General features: G+C 51.2%; 7 protein-coding genes across 7 annotated transcripts; 1 reads left to right on the top strand and 6 right to left on the bottom strand.

Moving 5' to 3' along the window:
* Positions 1–115: 115 nt before the first annotated feature.
* On the bottom strand, positions 116–1,594 carry BKA58DRAFT_4132 (S-methyl-5'-thioadenosine phosphorylase). Its single transcript, XM_046172405.1, has 2 exons — positions 1,433–1,594; positions 116–1,379 (listed from the first exon to the last, which is right to left on the bottom strand). The coding sequence occupies exons 1-2, from the start codon at positions 1,551–1,553 to the stop codon at positions 466–468; spliced, it is 1,035 nt and encodes a 344-aa protein (XP_046030430.1). The 5' UTR covers positions 1,554–1,594; the 3' UTR covers positions 116–465.
* On the bottom strand, positions 1,568–2,826 carry BKA58DRAFT_371766 (uncharacterized protein). Its single transcript, XM_046169058.1, has 2 exons — positions 2,667–2,826; positions 1,568–2,601 (listed from the first exon to the last, which is right to left on the bottom strand). The coding sequence occupies exons 1-2, from the start codon at positions 2,756–2,758 to the stop codon at positions 1,785–1,787; spliced, it is 909 nt and encodes a 302-aa protein (XP_046030431.1). The 5' UTR covers positions 2,759–2,826; the 3' UTR covers positions 1,568–1,784.
* Positions 2,827–4,894: 2,068 nt separating this feature from the next.
* BKA58DRAFT_433331 (uncharacterized protein) lies at positions 4,895–5,708 on the bottom strand (the record flags this gene model as incomplete). The annotated part of the gene is made up of 3 exons (XM_046173176.1): positions 4,895–5,171; positions 5,225–5,602; positions 5,650–5,708. The coding sequence occupies 3 exons, from the start codon at positions 5,706–5,708 to the stop codon at positions 4,895–4,897; spliced, it is 714 nt and encodes a 237-aa protein (XP_046030432.1).
* Positions 5,709–5,738: 30 nt separating this feature from the next.
* BKA58DRAFT_4340 (uncharacterized protein) lies at positions 5,739–7,428 on the bottom strand. The gene is made up of 3 exons (XM_046173240.1): positions 7,216–7,428; positions 6,245–7,166; positions 5,739–6,190 (listed from the first exon to the last, which is right to left on the bottom strand). Exons 1-3 carry the CDS (start codon positions 7,248–7,250, stop codon positions 5,981–5,983), a joined length of 1,167 nt encoding a protein of 388 aa, XP_046030433.1. The 5' UTR covers positions 7,251–7,428; the 3' UTR covers positions 5,739–5,980.
* Positions 7,429–8,865: 1,437 nt separating this feature from the next.
* On the top strand, positions 8,866–11,134 carry BKA58DRAFT_433333 (uncharacterized protein; the record flags this gene model as incomplete). Its single annotated transcript, XM_046173177.1, has 3 exons — positions 8,866–8,921; positions 8,975–9,722; positions 10,550–11,134. The coding sequence occupies 3 exons, from the start codon at positions 8,866–8,868 to the stop codon at positions 11,132–11,134; spliced, it is 1,389 nt and encodes a 462-aa protein (XP_046030434.1).
* A 352-nt stretch (positions 11,135–11,486) lies between these two features.
* BKA58DRAFT_395954 (uncharacterized protein) lies at positions 11,487–12,072 on the bottom strand (the record flags this gene model as incomplete). Its single annotated transcript, XM_046171330.1, has 3 exons — positions 11,487–11,642; positions 11,690–11,892; positions 11,940–12,072. The coding sequence occupies 3 exons, from the start codon at positions 12,070–12,072 to the stop codon at positions 11,487–11,489; spliced, it is 492 nt and encodes a 163-aa protein (XP_046030435.1).
* A 406-nt stretch (positions 12,073–12,478) lies between these two features.
* Positions 12,479–13,126, bottom strand: BKA58DRAFT_395955 (uncharacterized protein; the record flags this gene model as incomplete). Its single annotated transcript, XM_046171331.1, has 1 exon — positions 12,479–13,126. One exon carries the CDS (start codon positions 13,124–13,126, stop codon positions 12,479–12,481), a length of 648 nt encoding a protein of 215 aa, XP_046030436.1.
* Between the last annotated feature and the right edge of the window lie 165 nt (positions 13,127–13,291).

A 13,291-nucleotide genomic window follows, 5' to 3' on the forward strand; every position in this document is an offset into this window, starting at 1 on the left:
AGCAGTCCGTAAGCCCGTTTTTCTTACTCAACTATTCCTCAGAATTGCAAATACATCGAGAGTTCATTGTATAGGCTGGAAGCTGCACATGCGATTGCGGCAGGTAGCAATGCAGATCATAGACGAGAAAGGAAGGTGCTAAGGGAAAGAATCGTGAGATCGAGCTTGACAAGTGCCCGCGGATGTCTAACGGGCTGCTGGCGACGGATAGTTATCGATACCGCTAATGCATATGTTCCATGATGTAAACATGGAGGTCTGTTTGGAGTTTTGGAGTAACCATTGCTATCGACCTGCCGTAATAGGCGTCTCTGGCTGCATCTTACCTCCAGAACCTTGGTCAGTCGTCGGGCGCATGCACAGGTTCTTGATCGGGGTAGGTATCTCCGCGTTCCTAATATCGGAGTACATCGTAGTCACATGTCATGCGCCTTTGTCAATGGCACGCTTGCTGGCAGATGTCGTTCAGTCGAAGTAGCCAGGGAAGAGCCATTGAAGCTTCTTCTCGGCCTCTGACCCGCGTCCCTCCTTCTTCGTCATGGCGCCTGCGAATCTCATCTGTCCATCGAGATGCTTAGCAAGCACCTGTTCCGTGTGCTCCTCCTTGCTGAGCTCGTTCAGCACCGCGCCAACGAACCGCCTGGCGTTCTCGGCGTTTGCCTTCATGTGTGCCATGACCATCTCTACATTGACGTCCTCTGAGCCGTCGCCCCTCCAGCAGTCGTAGTCTGTTGCCATGCAAATCATCTGGTATCCGATCTCAGCCTCGCGCGCGAGCTTTGCCTCGGGCAGAGCAGACATGTTGATGACGCTGCCACCCCACGAACGGTACAGGTTCGACTCTGCGCGTGTGCTGAATTGCGGCCCCTCCATGCAGATGAGGAGTCCCTTCTCGTGAAGTGTGATGCCGTCTCCCTCCAGCGCGTGTCCGCACTGGCTAACGATCTTGGAGAGTTGCTTATCGAAGGGGTCGCCAAAGCCGACGTGTCCAACCATGCCGCCCTCGAAGAAGGTGAACGGTCGGATGCCCTTTGTACGGTCGATGATTTGGTCGGGGATGACAAAGTCGCGCGGTCGTACTTCTTCTTGCAGCGATCCAACGGCGGAGAAGGCGATGATGGTGCGCACACCGATGTGTCGCAGCGCGGCTATGTTGGCCTGGTTCTTGACCTCATGCGGCGCAAGTTCGTGGTGAAGGCCATGTCGCGAGATGAACGCGATAGGAATGGGCTTGCCGGTCGAAGGTGATGGATGTTGTAGGATGGAGATGGGGGATGATGGCTTGCCCCATGGTGTATCGACATCGAGAGTCGCGGCGAGGGTGAAGCCTGGCAGAGAGGAAATGCCAGTGCCGCCTATGACGGCAATATGGACGGGCGCTGTATACCGGGTAAGTAATTGGCCAGATGAGCACGGGACGGAAAATGCGCACCATCGTAAGTGCTAGGAACGCCAGCCATCTTGCGATATGGGATTGAAACGCGTCTAAAGAGATTGAGAGGTTGAAATTGAGGTTTGTAGCTGCTGGAAAAGAGTTTGACGCGTGAAAACATGCACTGAAGGGTGTCGCGATAACAATTTCTGCCATGGCGGGGTGCTCCTTCCCCCGGACCCTAACGGCGTTGGCTTTGACCAATCAGAACGGGCGGCGATTACACGCTAGCGGCCTTGGGCAGCTTTCCCTTTCCGCACTCCTTGCGTGTTGTCCATCGTCACTCTCGTATGCCCAACAATCGTTTGACGTGTAGACTGAACATAGGATCGTTGTTGTATGCAGCAAGTTATCACCCATGAATACCCATCCACTCCTCCCTCATCGCCTCCGCCAAATCCCAAACCTGTCCCTCATCAACCACAAACTTAACCTTATACATCTTCATCTTCTCCACCTGCGCATCATCAAACAGCATCGCCATCGCTCCCTTGCAATGCTCATCCCTTGCCTCCCTAGTCTTCGCCTCTGTCACGAAACGAATCACAATCCTAGCCCCAGGCTTCAGTTCGAGGATGCCGTCGAGAGCCTCTCGCATACGCTCCGGTGACTTGGGTATGCCAAACATGTAAGCGCGGAACGAACCACGGTCATGCGAGACAGCGTTCAGGCCGATCTCAATGCTGGATACCAGTGCTTTGGGAGGAATGCCTAGTTTCATTTCGTCCGCGTTGAGGAAACGCTTCATTACTCCTGGGTCGTCGCCGAAGAGGAAGGTACTTGTTCGGTAGTAGTTCTCTACAAGCTCGCGGTAGAAGGGCTGGCCAACGTAATCGGTGTCCCAGTAGTGCGCGGGGAAGTGTTGTGCTTTCCATCTGTCGAAGTCGTAGGAGTAGAGCCTCGTCAGCGGATCCAGGGTCGTCCGGAAATGCTCGCGCTCGATGAGCTCGCGATCTTGTGTGCTGAGATGGAAGTAGATCATATCACGGATCTCACGTGGTAGTTTGGTCATGATGTTGTTGGTAAGCTGCTGGCATTCTGTTTTGGCGAGCTGCTCGATTGCGTCTTGTGTTGTTGGAGTAGTGCTGGCGAGGTCTTGCTCTAGATTTGCAAGCTCTTGTTGTAGTCTTGCAACCCGCGCTTTGCGCATGCTTTCTTCGGAGAGGGCTCTGTGATCATTGTTAGTTTGATCATGCACCGTGCAAGATGCGTACGCATGAGCTCGCTGGTGTACCTCAAAGCACGCTTGCGAAGGTGCACGCATGTACAAGCTCCCACACCACCAATCTCATCTGTCCTGGGAATCTCGTACATCACGATGCACATAATCTGTTATTTGCTGCGGACTGAAGAGAAACATAGTAAGGTTATGTTCGTATCCCAAGAAGTCGTACTATTGTCTATCAGGGTGCTGCTGATCGCTTATTCAGGTACTCACGCCCTGCATCTGCGGTCTGGACCCTGCATCACTTGCGATCGCCAGCATACTCCGCTTACGCCAGCCGTCAGCTGTATAATTGAGCCACCGTACCCTTGGAAGAAGGAAACATACCCGTTTGGAATAGAAATGGGGGAAGCAAAGGGGGAGCATGCTTACCGCCAACCATTGGAGAATGGTTACGAAGTCCACTCCACCGACATCCGAGTTGACGCCGTATACTACGCAGCTCTCTTTGCTATAATTGCGCCTAGACGCCGATCATCCTCAAGACACAACTTCACCTTCGTACCAGCAGCAGCCAGCCTGCGCATAGTCGGTAGAATGACCGGAACAACAGCTTCGCACTCCCACTCTTCTTTTCCCTGTGTACCCGGCAAGAACGCACGCTCGACAGCCATGTGCAAGACAATTTTCGTGCCAGACCTGAATCCAAGAATAGCTTCCATATCTGCAAGGAGCCTTCGATGCGACTTGACCAACTGCTCCGCGTGCGGGGGCGCGACTATGCCTTCAAAGTCATAGGTAGACAAAGGTATGTACATCGAGATGTTGCGGATGTAGTCAGCCGGTATGACACCAAAGTTTCCCGCATCCATGGTTCACAACGCCCCAATCTTGGAGAAGTGATTTAGTAGGTCGAACGTGCTCGTGCGGTACCACTTCTCCAGTAGCTCTTCAGAGAATGCTGAGGTGACGTACGAGGCCTTGAGGAGATGGTCGGAGGGTTGGAGCTGCGTTTTGTGTGCTTCAAGTCGCGCTTCTTCCTCTTTATGCTATTGTTCAAGCTTGTCTTCTGTGCAGAGCAGCCTAGCTTCTGTTATTCACTGCCTGTCGCAGTGGGCTTAGGAGACTTACTTATAGCATTCGTCGTAAAGAGCCTTCTCTTCCATTCTTGGCTGTGAAGAGGTGGTCATGTTGACAAGTATCGAAGGGAGTTACTTCTCGGTTGAATCGCAGACTTGAGGTGTGGTTGAAACGGAGTTTAGGACCTGTGTCGTGAGATCTATGGTAGAACAATCACTAGAGAGTGAGTGAGAGAAAAGGTCGTGTATCTGCCTCGCGACTGAGAACGGAATCACGCGCCACTATTGTGTCATTAAGTCTTCATCCGGGTGAACTGCGAGACCCCATCATGAAGCTGTGGAGTAGCCGCGGGAATGGCTATGAGCTTTTGTGTTGAAGATACTTCTCTTTCTAAGAAGACCTGATTGGATCGGTATGTATATATCTCGGAAGTTGTAAGTCGCTCGCCACGATAGGTAATCAGCAATACCGTAGGATAGAAGTGACGGTACCCTACAATGGCTATAATTTCACACTTGTCAAATTTCCTGAAACAGTTCGCTGTTTATTTTTCGAAGAGCAGTAATGACTATGAACAGTTGTGAAACTTATGGCTTAAGAGGTGTGCATCGGGAGAAAGAAAGAGCTCGATTTTGACAAAGGGAAAGGCAGAAGTACCGTGACTCTTCCGCCTAGTTGCGCATCTCCCGAAGATGGGCACATTCGCCTATATCTTGGCTACCCATAAGGGTTGTAGTCAACCTCCAGTCACTTTTGTGTGCCTTAGATACCCATGGCGCCTCAAGCCACCTCTCTCTCATTCATCGTCATTGAAGTTGTCATCTTCCCAATAGCGAAGCTCAGCTACCCTGTCCTCGGCCTTCTCCAACTCGATGAACTTAGCATGTTAGTAACGCTCGAGGAGTTGTCTCTTCATCGTACTAGGATCAACATACCGTCGAAAAGCTTTCCGACACTTCCTCTATAGATACAGCATTCCATGGAGACACGAACTTTCGTCCGAAGGAGGTGCCCCAGGGTGGATCTCGAAGAACGCTGAGTGCGAAGCGAACGTTATAGCCAGCATGTTGGAGTCGCTGCAGAGTTGGCAGAAGTATGGGAACCGTGTTCTCGGTCATGAACTGTAGCTTCTCGAAGTCTGAACGCTCTTTGTAACGGCCCATGTAGATGGTGATGGTAATTCCGGTGCCAATCCTGAACCCGAAGAGAGATTCCAGTTAGACGAGGAGCTCAGGTGTTGGAATGTCAGCGAGCTTACCACTAAGAATGGGACGGCGCGTATCCCATTCATCGTCAGCGACGGTGTCCCACATACTGCCTGGCTGCTCCGGTACTTCATGCCATGGATTTTCCTTGTATGCCTGGAAGTTGTGGCCATCGCACGTAATGACCACTTCTACGATGGAGACAAAAGAGACAGGCAGGAAGTCTAGCTTCCACTGGTCTGTGATCCGGAACTTGGGAATGACTTCCAAACTGTTCTTGAACTGGAAGCTGGTGGACCGATAGTAGTTTTCACCAAGCTCTTGTACCATCTGGGTACCTACGAATTCTGCCAGCCACCAGTAGTCAGGGTCTGGTTTCGGGAAATGGTGCCGAGCTTGGGTCTGGCTGTCTGAGAGAAATACGAGCGTCGCACATCCTTGCGTGAGTAGGGGCGCGGTGGTAGTTCGGAGACCGTCAATTCCTCGCAGTCCGTGATGTAGCCGTAGATCATGTCTCTGATCTCGCGCGGGAAGGTCTGGTGAACCTTGGTACAAATATTCAGGCATAAGTCTTTCGCATATGTTTGCACAGCATCCTCTGTAGCATTCTGACCAGCTTCAGCCCTGAGATCGAGGTCTCTGCCGTGGCGGCGCAGCTTTTTGATCCTGAGATGCAAAGCTTCGAGCTGAAACTGGATTTTGTGTTCCTCCTTGAGTGCCCTGAAGAGAGTTGTCAGCGTGCTCTGGATGCCAAATTGAGAACTTACTTTATGCATGTCGCGTGCAGCTGCTCGCTTGCGCTTGCAGATGCTGTTGTAGCTGCCATTGTCGAGCAGATATTTCGATGGAATAAAGGTGTGGATTAAAGATAGAAGGAGATCTGGTGGAAGGATTGGGTATAAGTAGTGGATTGTACCACCAGACTAGTGGTCAGGTAAGTGCGGGCAAAATGAGGCCACTAGCAAGTGAGACCTTCACCAAGCGATAGAAGGTAAAACATGAAGTCGTGAGGCTCTTGTTCGTAAGTAAAGGTAGCTCGTAATCCTCCCTTGGCGACTATAGAAAGCTGCCACCCATGAATAGTGGAGCTACATATCACTAAGCACCCCGGGCCCGCCAGATCTTCAGATCCTCCTGGCACCACTCCAACTCTTTCTCAAGTTCAAGAAGCTCATTTCTATCAAGAGGCAGGTATTGATCGCGCTCTTCATCAGTGTCGTCTTCTTCCGGCTCCTCATCCTCTTCTTCGTTTTCGTCGTCTGATTCGTTCAGTGTGTCATCATAGTAACGTTCAAGCTCTTTCCGAAGCTGCGTTTCCAAAGTGAGCTTGTATAGTGGTGCCATGGTCAGATCATCACTTACTTGTCTGAACTTGTCCGACCACTCACTGAGTGACATCTCTGCATTCCCGGGTATCATCAGGTTGACGTGATACCCTGATACGATATCTTTCCACCCTCGCGATAATCGACCGTCATCCGTAACCATGTGCACAACGAATTCGATCGTCCAACCAGGAAGGTCCGGAAGCAGTTGTCTGACGTTGTGTAATAAGATCAGGAGCCGGTCGTCATTATAGCGCACAACACCCTGGATGTCGCGTAGGTAGATTCGTAATCGTGCCGGCTGTACCCGTAGTGTGAGATCCGCCAAAGCCTGGGTCAGAATTCGCTCGGTTTCCGGCTCGAACTCATCATTGCAGTCGATTGTAATCTCCATCTGGCGAACTATCTCAAGGGCCTGGTATCTAGTACCGGCAGCAACTCCATTGAGGAAGGCTCTGAGGAGATGCAAGTCCGTGCAGAAGTCGAACGTACTTCTTGTGTACCAAAACTCTGCCAGTTCCTGCCGTGTCTCCTTTTCGATATGCTCATATCCGCCGCTGGCGAACAGACCGATGCTGTTGCTGACGAGATTGAAGGCGTCCGAGATACCGAGGTCCTTTGATGCTACCACAGGTACGGTATGTTTGTTGTTGTGCCAGGCTGGAGGGCCCACGACATGCTCATAGATCATGTCACGAATTTCGCGTGGCAGTTTCAGCTGCATGGCTTCGCACAGCGGGGGACATTTGCTCTGCTCCATTGCCATCAGCTCCTGCAGAAGAGACTCTCCCTCCCGATCTTCGACACGTTGCCTCAGATTCCTTTCGAGCTCATCCTCGAGCAATATCTTCTCGGCCTGAATCTCGTTGAGTCTGTCACATATACGTTGCTCATCTGCCAACAGGACTTGTGTGCGGTTCTGCTTCGCTTGACGGTAATGGTTTAGGCGTTGCTCCAGACTGCCGATGCGTCAATACATTTCCAACACTTGGGAGGGCTTACACTTACGTATCGCCATTCGGCACCTTCTTGGTGTTCGGCATATCTGAGTCTCGCGCGAGAGTGTGTGGTTCTCGGAGTGATTGTGGAAGTTGTGGAGGTGCTGCTCAGTCGACGCGATCTATGTCCGGTTGTACAGAGCGAAGAGCCCGCGAAGTCACATGGCAATTACCGAGAGCAAAGCTGAGCGAAGTCCTGGAGTGTCAACCAGGTGGCCTGGAACAGCTGCGGGGAACGACGCGCCGAGAAGCACGTGATCACGCGTGATTAGCTTTCAAGCTAGCTCCTTAGGTAGCCTACGCATCACACACAACCTGTCTCCAAGCTGTCATGAAGTGAAACCACAGTCGCCAGTCTGGACGACACATGATTTCGACGGACTGGTTGTGGATCAAATCCAACGAAAGAAGACCAATACCCATGCGGCCTGTCGTGGGTGTGCCTGCGCCAATGCGCAGGTGCTACATAACCCCGCTCTTCGCCCCTGACCTTCCGCCTCTCGGCTCTCATCGCGACAGGCACTTTTGGTAATCTTGACGCTCTATCCTACTTTCGCGCCCAAAAACGCGCCTGCGATTCATTTTGGCTGCTTCGCCACTGGTGTAAGGCTCTCACGACGCGATATGAACATGTCTGGACGCTCCGCCACCAAGAGCATTGACACCGACCACGAGTTTGCATGCCGAAAGCGATGTAAGATTGTAATTGCGACACTACCAAGGGAACTTAGAGACATGATTTACGAGTATGTCTTGTCTTCAGAAGCACGCGACGTCGCTGCATTACCGACAAGCGAGCCAACATCTTCCAAAGCGGGCTCTCGCTACTGGCAAGCCGAGAGAGTTGGCAACGCGGCTTCGAAAGAGATACTGGAAGTCTGGTATCGCTTGGTTCGTTTTCACATAGGCCAGGATCTGGGTTATCTGAAACGCTTCCTTTCATCTCAAGCAGCATCCTTGGACACCTCCCGCCAGCTGCTTGTCACAAACATCAGTATCGCCTTCGACCTCAGAGATGTGGGGACTCACATGCAACCATCAGGCGGAGGGGTCGTGAGCGACTCCTCATCCCGCACCCGCATACTCGAAAGACTAGAGCACCTGTTCTTGTTGAAGCAAGGCGCTTCCATCCATGCCTATGTGATTGTACCCCATAGCTACACCATACTCGCAAGGACACCGGATCGATATGCATATCACGAAAGAAAGGTCTTGCGTGAGGTTACCACCACTATAGCTGACGTACTGTCACGTTTGGCGGTTGCTGGATACGGCCTTTCTACCGGCATCATGCTATCATCAAGATGGCCGAACGATGGCTCACTCTATCAATCGGTTTCGGAAAGGTCGACCAATGATACGCGAAGTTGCTTTTTCAGTGGGCATGGCTCAAAGCTGATGTGGATGTAAGTGTCCGGTCGAACATGGCGGTAGGCTCTCGGTTGACAATGAATAGAAGAAGCACACCATCTATCACTTCTCGCTGCCATTGTCATGATCCAAATGTGATGGCATCTACGCCCCGCGAATGCGTGTTACAGTGCCAAGACGCTATCTAGATGCCCGCGCTGCTGCCTAGCCCCGCACGATGTCAAGTCGTCCTTGCGCATCATGCCTTCGCATTCCAAACAGATCATTATCACAAAGATAGAAACACGTCATGCGTAAAGAAACAACTGCTAAACAACTGCTGAAGCTGTATCAACAGGCTGTTGCGTAAGTCCCGGCGATCCTTCTCCACCCGGGCTAACATTAACGCAACCTACCAGGGCCCGTCAGCGTATCAAAATGCGGTATACCTCTGAAGAACATGAGGCTGCCACGCGAGCCATGCAAAAGTTGGAAACTTTCGACAACTATGGTCAAGTGTCATGCAGGTACATGTGCCAAAAGATCATCATTTCTCTGCCCCCAGAGTTGTGTGACATGATCATTGAACGCGTCATAGGCCACGATCATGTGGGCGTGGTGGCGACAGGGACTTGTGAGCCCATCTACGCTCACACATGGCGTCATCAAGTCGTACATTACTGGAAAGTCGAGTATGTTGGAAAGGCCATGTTGGCGAGAATGATGGCCGTCTGGTACCGCATGAACAGCTTCATAATACAGTGGAACCTCGTGGACAAGAGGCGGTTTCTTAACGAAGATGCCCCTTGTGTATATACTCCGCGTTATAAGCTGATATCCAAAATCTGTATCACCGTATCTCCAGATTTCCTGGCGTTCGACCCGAAGAAAGACCCGAAGAAAGAACTGCACGGCTTCTATCGGATGTATCCGCGTCGAAACTGGGAACAAGAAATTCGAGACCTCGAGCTACTGTTTCAGTTACGAAGTGGCGCATCGATACATATCTTTCTTGACTACATGGATCCCCAGGCGGTACTCAAAGATGGCCAAAATGCTCTCCTCTTAGGGGGTACCGCCCCTATGATTGAGTCTTTGTGTCGGCTAAGAAAGGCTGGCTACGTTATTGGTGCCAGCGTTGTCTTCCAAGGAAAATACCACGGCTTGGTAGACACTTTTGGATATCGACTGGAGGAGGTGCATGCATTGGGATTAGAGAGAACCGACTGCATGCCTGTGAATGATTCAGGCATGGTTTGGCAGTGAGTGCTCAATTTTTATCTAGCTTACGTCTCCCAGCTGATATGCAATTGAGACCATCGAAGCCAAAGTCTCTTCAGAGTTAGTGCACACTGCTGAGGTTCGAGGACGACGCGCAAACTGAGGACACGCCCAATGATTTTGTGCTTGAACAAACGGTATCTCTCACTATACTTCACCCACGTGGCCGCCGGGCCGTCACTGCCCCGCTGTCCGTTTGTGCGCGATCAACAACACCAAGCTTTGTTCCACGTCCTTGCAACCACAATTATCACGTCTTTCGCGTTAAGCTGCCGCCGAGAACCTCTTTCCGTCGCTCACTGGACCTATCGCGACTTCATGTACATCACCACGAACATCCACTGACCTTCCCTCTCATCAGATCGACGAGCAAGTCTACTGCCAGCACTCTCTTACAAAACGCCGTGATGACCATTACCGGCGTCGTGAGCTCGGGCAATTGGCGCATTGAGACAAAAAGGTAGGCTTGCTTCTCCTCATCATGTGCACGAGGCTGACAATTGACAAGACCCTCAACACGATTAGTAGGCTTAGCGAGGCTTTCCATGACAAGGCGGCTAAACTCGACAAGATGAAAAGAGCGGACCCCAAGGGGAAGCTCACTCGCGAGAAGCAAGCGCTGAGGCAGGGACTATCTTACCGAGCAAGTGGATGCTCAGGTCAAGGCTCTCTGTCGCCCTTTTTGCGAAGCTGTCCATGAACGACTACTGCAGGAACTACGCGACATCATTGCTCGGCATCTTTTGACCGAAAGCTCAGTCACTCTCCTCTCCAGCGAAGATGACAAGATCTCTTTTGTCAACGGTCTCTCGACTCTACGACACGCTTTCGAGGAGGAATATACTGGTATCGGACTGCACATGGACATTATAAGTGAGCTGATAAATCAAAACGCCCGCTTCGACTTTCGCGCTCGACACGAGCTACTGGGCAAGGTCTTCAAGCACTTTGCAGTCGACGAGCGCAGAAACCTCGATATTCCTCCCAAGATGAGGAGACTGAGTTTGGTGGTGACAGAGCGTCATTTGGAAGTTCGTGAAGTCGTCCTCGCTCATCTAGAGTACCTGTGCAAATTCAGTAAAGGCGCCAACATCTCCTTTGTCGTCGAGATGGGCCACAGTACGAAGGCTCAGACGGTCCGTCAGGTCCGACGAGTCCTACGTGTGCTCTTCGAACTGCTGAAGCGCCTACACAAACTCGGCATTCACGTTCATGTCGTCGTCAATCCGGCTTATTTTGTTTCGCAGATCAAGAATGATAGCGATGATACCTTCTCGGTCGTACATGAAGTTCCTTAGAGGTATTTCGTAGCGCCGGAGAATGCTTCATTCACGGTTGAAGGCCTTGAGGAGCGTCTAAAATATCTCTCTGGAACGTGCGGAGAAGATTGGGTTTCACGACGCCCACCGCAGGAGGGGTGAGTGGGGGGCTTTATTATAGTATTATAGGGTGTGTATAATCTTTATCGAAGGTGTATATAGTCAATAAAGTAGTTTTTGTATCGCAATTAAAGGTTTCCAAATGACGGCGCGGAGCTACTCTGTATCTCCCACGTTGTACCCCGTGATTCTATCAACAGAATGCATTACACACGCTACCTCTTACCACTGACTCTCGCGGGAAAAGCCGATATAACAGTCGTCTCTTGTCTCAATAATACGCCACAGCCACCCCTTCTATATCGTCGTCGTCGTCGTCGTCACAGGGCCCATTTCTTTGCCTAGTCCGCCAACTACAGTACTCACAATCGCGACTGTTGTCTGTATTGTCGTCATCATTGCTGTCCTGGTCTCTTTCATTCGTTCGCTAATGAAGGTAGTCACAGTAACCTGCATCGTTCTTGTAGGGCGCACCATACTAGCAACAGCCTTCGGGTAAAAGCTTCCCTTCTGAAAGAAGATTATGAGGAAGGCTGCGCCTGTGACTGTGCCAGCTAAGATTATGAGCAAGTAGGATGAGGCCATAGCGATGCGAAAAGTATCGCTGTGCCAGAGACGCTTTTGTAGAGGCGGCGGTGGGAGGCGGTACGGGAGGTGCTTGGGGAAAGACGTTGGAGCTTTGGCTTGTGTTGCAGGTATCGTTGGGTTTGGAAGGGCGACGTACGTTCTTCATCAGAGTCACTGTCGTTAATCTCCTCCAAAGAGTCCCTTGTTGACGCGTAGAGTGGAGGCGGGGTTTGCGGGCAGGCGAATCCTCCAGTACCTGAAAGGCCGGTATTTTTGTCGAGGCTCTGCATGTTGTAGATGATTCGAGTAAATAAACCTCTGGATATGTGAATCTAAGCTAGTAATTCGGCTCTGTAGTAAGATAGTTGTGATTTGGGAAGTACAGAGGCTGGTCTTGCGAAGGTCACACTGAGCCAACGACGAGCTATATAGTGCACATGCCCAAAGACTGTAGCTGCACAGTGTTGAACCAGATTGCAAAGCAAGAAAGGCATCGATAGCCGTGCTAAATACACTGCATCATGTGTACTGACATCACCGAGGTATAGATCGCTACATACGAGACGTTCCAGTCGTTATCTATGCTACTGATATCGACGACTATCATCTTGAAAGAATGCTTGATTTGATAGCTATGTATCCGGAATTATGTACTCGGCCTCAACTCTCTCATCTCTTTGAAACAGATTCAAAAGACTACGCATGTGCAGACGAGCAGACCCTGCACGTATACCCTCCCGTCCATGGTACACACATAGAACGCTCTAATTTTCCATCTGCGAAGCAACTCCCTCTGCACTCCTCTACAGTCGGCCAACTACCCTTCTCACTACAGATACCTTCCACAGGCTTCACTGGCGTAGGACGAACCGGCGCCTCAAACGGCAGCGTCTTCATAGGCGTCGTACGTACCGTCGTTGTTATAGTCGTTGGCTCTGGCGAGGAATGTGATGACGTGGATGTAACAGTAGTTGTTTGGTAGACCGGGGCTGGCGCGTGTGGACACCTGGAAAGACCGATTTTGATGCCGCCAAGTAGGGCGGCGATGAGTAGGGCTATGATGAGTATCGTGCCGGTAGGGACGAGGAACCTCTTCTTGGTGAAAAATGAGTGCCGTTCGTAGAATGGGCGAGGGGGCAGTTGGGCTTCATCGTCATTGGGGAAGTAAGGGTGGTTTGGATCGATGTGGTCTGCGGGGACGCCTGTGCGTTGAGGCGCGATCCCGGAAAGCTCGATGTCGGGTCGTTGTGACATGCTTGTTAATATTGCTGCGCGGTGATACGTTGCTGGGTCTCTGGATATTGGTGATGCTTTCGGGTCTGCGATATTCGATAGATCAGACATTGAAGAGCAAAGTGGCAGGGAACGTTATGTAACGGACATGAATATAGTGAAAGATAGATCCCTAAAAATCACTTGTCACACAGCGCGTGAGTACAATGCTTAGGTCGTACAATGTGAACAGGGGTCAAAAGTCCCCAGAATGATTCATCACCATCATAATCCGAG

This window comes from Alternaria rosae (genome assembly GCF_020736505.1).
Source record: "Alternaria rosae strain MPI-PUGE-AT-0040 chromosome Unknown BKA58scaffold_1, whole genome shotgun sequence".
NCBI classification, from domain to species: domain Eukaryota; kingdom Fungi; phylum Ascomycota; class Dothideomycetes; order Pleosporales; family Pleosporaceae; genus Alternaria; species Alternaria rosae.